The sequence below is a fragment of the Citrus clementina genome, unplaced genomic scaffold, assembly GCF_000493195.1.
Source record: "Citrus clementina cultivar Clemenules unplaced genomic scaffold, Citrus_clementina_v1.0 scaffold_2, whole genome shotgun sequence".
Taxonomy (NCBI): domain Eukaryota; kingdom Viridiplantae; phylum Streptophyta; class Magnoliopsida; order Sapindales; family Rutaceae; genus Citrus; species Citrus x clementina.
In genome coordinates this window covers 31,417,623-31,427,209 of record NW_006262688.1, presented here as the reverse complement: position 1 = coordinate 31,427,209, position 9,587 = coordinate 31,417,623, and the positions used below count along the sequence as shown (strand labels likewise).

At 32.5% G+C, this 9,587-nt stretch overlaps 1 protein-coding gene across 3 annotated transcripts; it reads right to left on the bottom strand.

The window, feature by feature from the left end:
* Positions 1-2,119: 2,119 nt before the first annotated feature.
* Positions 2,120-6,946, bottom strand: LOC18051681 (nuclear transcription factor Y subunit A-7). Of its 3 annotated transcripts, none has more exons than XM_006448848.2 (6): positions 6,759-6,946; positions 5,197-5,259; positions 4,292-4,434; positions 3,249-3,350; positions 2,926-3,090; positions 2,120-2,737 (listed from the first exon to the last, which is right to left on the bottom strand). In XM_006448848.2, exons 2-6 carry the CDS (start codon positions 5,237-5,239, stop codon positions 2,552-2,554), a joined length of 639 nt encoding a protein of 212 aa, XP_006448911.1. In that variant the 5' UTR covers positions 5,240-5,259; positions 6,759-6,946; the 3' UTR covers positions 2,120-2,551. The 3 variants fall into 3 exon arrangements, with proteins under 3 accessions (XP_006448911.1, XP_006448912.1, XP_024047819.1); XM_006448849.2 differs by lacking the exon at positions 6,759-6,946 and adding an exon at positions 5,355-6,726; XM_024192051.1 differs by lacking the exon at positions 5,197-5,259.
* Between the last annotated feature and the right edge of the window lie 2,641 nt (positions 6,947-9,587).

Genomic DNA, 9,587 nt, shown 5'->3' with positions numbered 1-9,587 from the left:
TTTGAATTTAATTTGTCAAGGGACCTCAGAAAGGATGGGAAAAAAAGGGAAGAGGCAATATGTTTATGAGGGATGAGTGCAACTTTTCATATTTATAAAGGCATTAATGGTACCAATATAATAACAAGCATTTCTCTTTGTTTATCCAAAAGTTCTTTCATGTAGCAGATGATGGATAAAAGAAATGCAAAGTGCACATGTTCATTTTTGTTTTTTTTGCTCAGTAGTTGATATGATGAGTGTGTTAAACCTTTCTTTTCTGTTTCTTTGGTGTTAAAGAATGTATTTAGCTTTCTCACTGATTTATTATGCCAAATTATCTAAAGAAAGAAGTAGGAATAATTTTGTCAACTAATTAGAAAAAAATTACCTTCAATTATTTACAAATAACAATTAAGATGAAGCGAACCACTCGATCTTTGGCTGAGTGGTTAGAGCTCAATGAGTTCCAGTCCCTATGTTGCAATGTAAAGACTTAATTTCCTTTTTCAATTGAGTGGAAAAAATCTTATTCCTTACGAAATAAATAAGTAGAGTAAACATCTCTTGAGTATTAGTGAAGTAAAAAATACAATATTCTCCCTCACGAAATGTGTGAGTAGTGTAGACATTTAAAATTTATGAGTGGAAGAGACGTCTCTCAAATATTTATAAGGTAAAATTTTAAGAAGTAATTCAAATTTAGCCCTACATTCTTGTTTCTCAAATTTTATTATTTTGAGACATAAATTCATAGTTCAAATTTATGTTTATGCAACGGTTTTATTTTTTAACATTTAAATGCCTCGTTGTTCTATTGCTTTATCACTTATTTTTGGCAATTACTTATTATTAGGTTTTCCTTTGCGATTTCATGGTCATTTTTTTATACCATATTACTATTCCCATGTATTTTAGTTCGTAGATTCATGTTTCTTATAATGTAGTTTCCCATGTGATGTTTATAGGTACTTGATTGTATTTGTTTTCAACCTTTCATGTCACCGAAAACTTCATCTGGCTTTCCGAATTAAAAAAAGTTTGGAAAAAAAGATTAAAAAAAAATTCAAAGAAATAGACGGAGTTGACAATCAACAAAATGATTGGCAAGTCATTGGGCAATTTATAATTGATGGGTTCCACCAAAAACAAGAAAAAAAAAAGGAAAAAGGATTTCACAATATCTTGAATCTCATGCATCCATATCTCATCTATGGAAACAAAGAAAGATCATATGCCAACATGTGACTAAAAGTCATGTTAACTGCCTTAGAGCGGTTCAATATAACCGAACTCTCAATCAAATTTATGACGTTACTAAAATCATCCCAGTGTATGTTTTCTCTTTTGAAAGATTACACATTACAACACTTTACCCATCGACCAATCACCATGTATTTAATATGAGCTCTCTTTTTTTTTTTTTTCCTAGGTCTAACTTCAAGGAAATGATGGAGGATTGCTTGATTTAGAATATCTTGAAAATATTTTTTGGGGTCTAGTCTCTTAAAGGTATGGAATCACCCGTACCCTCCAGCCTGGACTGATTAAAACGTTAACACAATCTGATAATTTGACAATGCCTAGACTGCAAGAGTATGGAAAAGAATTCTCAATGCATGGCCCAACCCCCCAATTCCAGCAGCGTTAAAAGAGCAAAATGATTCATGCGGAGAAAAAATTTGGGAATCCAATAATGTAAAACAAAATAAGGTAATAGTAATGCGTTGAAAATTGATGAGAATATAATCCAGATTTGACATGAAATTGCAACGTCCTCTTTGTTTGAATGACCCCCGTTGTCAAAATCATTGACAATTAGACTTGGTCAACAGTGTCTCAGCCCACTTTGTTGACCTCTCAATCTTAATTCTACTCTCAATTTCCTTTTTTCAAAGGAAAAAAAACAATTATTATTTTTAATTTCAATTCTCCAATAATTGGATCATCACATATCTATGCGTTAATCATTACTATGCATCATGATATCCATGGTAGGGCAAAATGATAAAATCCAAATCCAGGGAGGTGAATTTCATTTTGTGCCATTAGACTTGTTGGTGGCAAAATTTATATTTTTGATATCATTAGCCAATCAAACACCACCGAAAGAAACATAGATAGTTGTACTAGAGCAGCAAATTTCAAGTAAAATATTTGTAACTTATTTTCCAAGTTGACAAATAAGAAATGACAAGTATAAAAACAATACTACACAGCACGATCATTCCTACTCTCACACTAAGCTATTGTCACATTACCAACCCAACTCCAATTCTCTACCAGAAAAGAAGATTTCAACCTCTCACAATAAAAAAAGTGCAGGGAAATGCACACACAAGAAACTCAACTGAAAAATTCGATTCCAAAGGCGATAAGTATAACTGCACTTCGATAAATTCTTGCCTGCTTCATCTTTGTAAACTTCCTACAGCCTACTACTACTAGAATATCTACACACATTACTGAGTACTGAGATAGAATCAAGCAAATACCAAACACTGAGACTGTTTGAGCTGGTAAGGGAACCTAATTAAGAGACCTCTGACCTTATTTATTCGTACATAAAAAATTAGGACTGCCTATCTGAGGACGCAATTTCGTTTTTATCTGAGTTGAGATTGAGATTGGACTGTGATTTGTCATCTGATGCCATCCCCTTCTGTTGGTTCTGATTTTTCTTTGAGTTGAGAAACCGTCCCCCACATCCCCTAGCTCTTCTTAATGCATGCAGATGTCGAGATTCGTGCAAGTATGGCTGCAGAATTAGTGTGTCAATAGAAACAGATAAAAAGATAATGAATCAAGTGTATTTGAAACCTAATAAAGTTTCCAATTACTTAAAGATCTCCCACAATCCCACAAGCCCACTGGTTTTAGAACATTCCAATCAAGTAAAAAACCAAACCGAACGAAGGACATAAAACTTGGAAGTTTGTAACATGCCTTTCGAGACTTTAAAACTTTGTTTTCAGATTCAGCTTTTGCACGAGATTGTCGTCGTCGCAAGATGCCATGATATTGTTTGGCATTGACAAACACGGGCTCCTCAACTGCATCTGTTGGCAAAGGAACTCCAGCTTGCTGAATTCCCATCAACTGAAGATGGACCTGATGCAATTAATTGTCAAATAATCATAACATAAAAATTCCAGCCGCGTCCCCAAATGCACCATCTATACCGCGTTATCAGAACTAACATATGGAATACCTTTGGAGCAAAAAAAAAGAAAACCAGCGACATAGAGAATCGAAAGGAATCAACATACCATTGGTTGTCCACCATATGGCTGTGGAGGATATGGTTGTGCATCATAGGGAGCAAATATGCTTCTGTAGTATGGATCTGGATAGGGGTAAGCTGCTGGTGCCTAATTAAATAAAAACAAATATACATAATTACTTCATGGACTTAACTTCCCAATTTAATTTTTCTACCTTTCTTGATACAGGTTTTTTAATGATTTAGATATTCTTCACTAAAGAACCAGTGTCTCAATAAAAATCACACGTCCAGGAAAAGGAAACGAAAAAGAAAAAGAAAATATTTATTTATAAAGGAGCCATGCCCAATGCTAACTTAACTGCTCCTACAAAAGGGTTATAGAGAAGAGAATGACCCCCAAAATTTAAAAAACAATAACAAAATCATAATCCACAGTGCATTGATTAATTATGAACAGTGACGGCATAAGAATATAACAGTTTCCTTACAATCACAACATCGAACAAGAGAAATCACTGATAGCGACTGAGTGAACAGTAAATCACACATAAGATGAAAGGTTACTCCCACTATTTGAGAGAGCCCTTTTTTTTTTGTTGCGCCGGGGGGGGGGGGGGGGGGTGGTGAGGGAATAAAAATGAAGTCTAAGAAAACAAGGGCAGGAAACAGCAAAACCCAAAACATAGGGTAAGAATTCAACAGAACTGTGAGGTTGAATCCTTTAAGTTAGAAGAATCAATTATATATGAATTCTCTTGCTAGGGATGAAACCATGAGCAATTTTGAATAGACAAATCACTTATACATATGAACTATAAAGTAAATTACAAAAATCAAACTGTAGCATCATACAGTTCTGAGGAAGTAGTTCCAGAAATCTTAGATCAAGTAAAAGAGAGCCAATTATCACCAGCGGATACAAACATGTTCAATGATCAAAAAATATTAATATGAAACCAAGCATAGATAAAACAATATGACACAATAAGTTCCTATGGACTGCTGAAAAGGTTGTAAACTAGGCTGCCTTCCCCAAAACACCCATTCACCCAAAAGAAAGAGAGAAAGGTGTTGCAAATATAGTACCATAGCATGGCCTGCCCCGACTTGATGCGTTGCATATTGAACATTGGGAGTTGTGATGCTTGGATGAGACATTCCCATTGCAGGTGTTGAGGACTGTAACTGGGATTCTGGATGCTTCCGCTGCTCATCAGCATCACTGTTATCTGTACAAATATTATCCGAAGACAAAGAATTATTGACTTAGAAACGTAAATGTATCTGAGATGCGCCATAGAAGGGACAAATAGTTAACACAAGATACAAAGCTTCAAAACTGATAGCCCAAACCCAGAGATGAACACAATTAATACTTAAGAATCCAATTCCTTAAATCAACAATGCAATAACTGCCATAAACATATTCTACAGTGAATTACACCAACAGCACTTATGAAAGCAATTGGACAAACAAGAACATCTAGCTCTATTCACATGGATGTTGATAAGTTTGGTCAAAACTTCATATAGCCACCAGATTCACCGATTCTCCTTTAGTGTAAAAAGATCCTTCGCCGTGAACCACCATTATCCATTAAAGTAAATGCTCATTGTAGAATATGTAGAACACATAATCAATTTGGTTCTGTTTCTTGAAAAGAGGGTCGAAACCCTGGGAAATAAGATGATGTTCAGAATGTAAATAAATACACAGGTCTGCATCCCTGGATGGGCTGAAATTCACACGGTTTGCAAAGGATTGCAACTATCATCTTACCCCGGGGAAATAAGACGATGTCATAGTTGTTTAGCAAACAATTAAGTGAACATTAAACTAAACAAATTCAATTCTACAATTTTTTTTAGTAAGAAATATTCTGAGGCAATTGTATAACTGAACAGGATAGATTGGGAAATTTAATCTATTTTCTGAAATAAGACCAGTATCATTTGAACATGATCTTGATAAAGATTTAGATGAAAAATACCGGACATATCATGCACAGAGGAAGTCATGAGGCCGTCACGCATGTAGAATCTGCAACTCAAATCTGGCAGCACAACCAACAGAATGGAGGTCAATGAGGTAGCAAAAAGTTTCAATGACATGCTACATAAAGATTAACCAAATGGAACAAAGTCATACTCATAGGGCGAACTAGGTGGAGATCCTAATCTCTAAATGACAATCAAATGCTTCAATTCTTAATTGTACCATCTGCTCATAAATTCTGGATGATATGAGAGACTCATATTCATAACCACGGACAAAGGAGAGAAGCAACTTCCAAGAAATGATACTCTTCTAATGCGCTATTTAACTTCAAACATCAGATGCTTGCAACATATAAATTCCACAACAAAGAAATGAAGCTGAGAGTAGCATAAACTATTCTTACAGCTTTCAGCCAATGACTAAAACAGAAACCAGATTTTACCAAGTTCAATGTTGGGTTGTGTGTCATCCGCAAGTCCATAAATCAAATATATTACTTAATTTTATTCCTCTTTATCACTCATAACCATATTTCCAAGAAAAGATTTAATTAATTTTTTCCTCCTTATCAATCATAACCATATTTCTAGGAAAAGAACTTATTGTTAGTGATATTGTTGGAAAAATCCACAATTACAAGAGAATTAAGAACTTTTCCGGCAGTTGAAACAGTCCATATCATAGAATCACTCAGAAATTTTTAGGATAAGGAAGCACCATTTTGGAGGAATCTTCCAAAAAAAAATACATCATAATTGACAAAGAATATAAGTCAAGATAGCAGGGAACACATTGCAGCAAACCCTCTTTCATTAATTACACATTTAGTTTACTCCAAAGCAGCCGGTAGCCTGGCAGTATGAGAAACCATATTTGAAATTTGTGATTTTCATGTGCGACTTCCAACATGATGATTCTCACTTGAAACTAAGTCATTCATGTATCAACTGCCTTGGCTCCAATAAATACAAAGACATGGAGTACATGGAGAATGGTTTAATAGAGTTGGCAAAAGCCCGAGCAACAAGATGAATAAAGTGAAGTCAAGCCAAAAAAAGAAAAAGAAAAAAAAAAAAAGGTCAGAAAGTCCATTTCTAACTTGCTCATAAGTCATTTTTAGTGTACACTAAACAAAACCAAATAACCAGCTTAACAAATTACTTGCACTATGCAGATTGGGGGAAATATCAAAATTCGGTCTAACACAGAAATGATCTCGCTCAATTCAATCTTGTGAAAAACAGAAAATCAGGTCAGTCAACTTATATAAGCCACAAAATTGACCTCAATTAAATCATCAAATTCCTCAAAAATCAACTCAATTAAACAGAGAATCACTCCATCAACGAGAAGCAAATGAGCACAGAAAAGATAATTCAATCAAAGATTCAACATATATAATCAAATTAGCAATAATCCAATTTTGTTCAGTAAAATCCTCAGACAAAATAGAATTTTAAATTCTGGTATCAGTTATATCTGGACGCGAATTGTGTGTGAAAGTAGAGAAACAGAAATGGAAAGAAGCTAGGGTTTCGAAGTTTGGGAATTTACCTTATAGAGAAACTAGGCACTGTGTTCTATAGCAGGCTGTTTCTGGCTCTCCTCTGCTGCTATGCAGGTGAAAGTGAAATTATAAAAACGTCAATTTTCGATTTTCTCTTTTACAGCCCTACTCTCACTGCCTTCCTATATTACTAATCTTATTGGTACTCCCTCTCTCTACTTTAACGTCTTCCTTCGCATGTTTTTCTTTCTCTCTTAATTTTATTTTATAATAAATAATTATGATAAATTACCTTCTCATCCCCAAAATTATTCAAAAAATTTATCTTAACGTGATAATCATTGTGTGGAAAACTTGTTATCTCCTTAATAGATAAGACATCACCAAAAATTTAGATAAATTTTTTATTTCTTAAAGAAATGCATAAAACCCAAATGAATTTTTTTATATAGTAATTACTGTTTTGTATATTAATTATCCATTAGATAATAAAAGTAAAATTATAAGTAATTTTACTTTTATTCTTCAGTAAATAAATGATGTACTATAATATTAAGACTCAAATGCAGTATGGTCAAGCGCTAATCTATCTCATTACGTACACAAACATTAGCGATTTATGATGTCAAATTATTTTTTGGTAAAAATTTACTAATTTTGGAATTTAGGAGCTGCTCCAAAATTCGTGTCGGAGGCGGTTAAGGAGGTTAAAAGTCGATCACGTTCCGTGGCGTTGGAAGAATCTGGGCCGTGGACTGGGGAATTGAGGGGTTTCGGGGGCAGATAGGGAAGGCTGACCGAAAGCAGGAGAGAACTAATCTGGACCAGGTGTTGTGCGGGACCCATACCGTGACTGGATGGGATTGAGGGTGACCGCTGACCGTTGTATGCTGGTCCAGATATCACATGTAGTGGGGTCCACTTGATGACATGATTGATTGACTGAGGGTTTTGGAAAGTGACACCGTGAGCGCCACCTGTTTCTGTTGCCAAAGTTCTTTCTGCCACCTCATTGTAGGCCCAACAATTTCAATTAAAATATTTATTTTTTAGAATAGCCGTATACGATTGATTGAGGAAGATCATCTTAGGGCTTCCAAGTTATATTAAAAAAAAATTCGCTCACTAATTAAGACTATTTTATTATTCATTTTTTTAATATTTTATCAAATTATAAGTTATAATCAATGTCAAAACCTAATAATAAAAAATTAATTAATTAACATCTAATTAGGGGCAGAATCGAGATTTTAATTTGGGGTTACCAAAATACATATAAATATATTGCAGCAAAATAAAATAAATCTTAATTCAAACTTAAATTAATGAAAGTACAAAAATCATATATTACGAAATCTTATTCAATCATATATCAAAATGGAACTTATGTCTAAAAATTAATAACTATAATTAATCAATTAACAATACACAACTTTTAATACTAAAACAACAGACATGATCTATAAACTAACAAATAACAAATTATGCCTAAATATATAAAGTAAAAGTTTACAATAAAATATTTTTTGTCAAATAATACGAATTTAAAGAAATAAGCCACAAATAATATAAACTTAAAAAAAGACGAAGAAAGCAAACCTTGAATCTTGACCTGAAAAAAAAAACGGTTCTTACGGAAAAGAATTAAAAAACTTTTAAAAAATAAGTTAAATAGTTTATTCAGTTATGTTATGCATAATAAACTTTTAAAAAATATAGAAGATGAAAATACCAACTTTTTTATGGAAAAGAAAAAGGCTGGATAATTTTTTTTTGTATAAATAAAAAATAAAATAATAAAGAGTATAAAATAGAACAGGTATTAATATATTTCAATGTTTAGGAGTAGCCGATTATTAATATTTTTTCAACTTTTACTTTTTAATTAATATTTAAAATTTTTTCATAATATTAATAAAAAAATCCAAAATTTTTTGGTTGCCCGGGCATAACAGTGGTTCCGACTCTGCACCTAATAGAAGAAATAATTACTAACACATGATATACAAAAAATGTACGCATAATTTATTTTATTGTATATTTTAATGGTTCATAAAGACACAGGAAATTAATAATCTTACATTTTTCAGTTTTTAATTGAATTACCAATTATATTATTCTTAATTAGTTATAAAAATTTTGTGGATAACAAGAAAAATATCTTTCTTAAATTATGCATTTTGACTAGTGGGCATGTAGAAACGCTTTTCAGGGTACTGCTTATTCCAGATTGGGCCTGGTCTCAATGGTTTCAGAACAATCCATTAAGTAGGACTTTTAACACCCCTCAAAATCCTCCTTTATTATTTTTTTTTTAAATGGAAATCCTCTTTTAATTCAAACTACTTAAATAACCTAATACAAATTAATTTATTTATTGTTTTAAATAAAAATTCAATGAAAAACTTAGATAAATTATTATTTTAATAAAATTTTTACACCCCCAGTTTCATAATTTATATTTATATTTAAAAATTTAATTGAAAATTATTTTTTTGAGAAAATTACAAAAATTTAGATTTATGAATATAAAAAGTATATAATAAGAAAAAAATTTAAGATAAATTAATTTTTGTAATATTTGTATGTGAGTTTAGAAAAAGAAACTCTTGGGTAAAATTTTATGGGAAGATGGTTAATTTTAATATACGAATTTACATTTTATCAATTAAATTGAGAGTAGCTTAGGAAAAAGTATTCAAAACAAGTTTTATCGGGATTTTAGAGGGTGTTAAAACCTAAAAGCTCCACTCGTAAATAGTTTTCTCTGAGTGGAGCTATAGCACTCCTTCAAAACCGCTATAAACCCCAGAGTCCCCCCACCCCCCCAGCAGGCGGCTAAATGTACCCTATTAAAATTATATAATTATGATATC

Bases quoted from the DNA above. Each gene is read 5' to 3' on its own strand.
- LOC18051681 (XM_006448849.2), bottom strand. The intron at 4,435-5,196 runs GTATTTTTCATC...ATATTTGTACAG, and splicing joins CTCTGTGCATGATATGTCCG to ATAACAGTGATGCTGATGAG. The intron at 2,738-2,925 runs GCATGTTACAAA...CTAATTCTGCAG, and splicing joins AAGTTTTAAAGTCTCGAAAG to CCATACTTGCACGAATCTCG.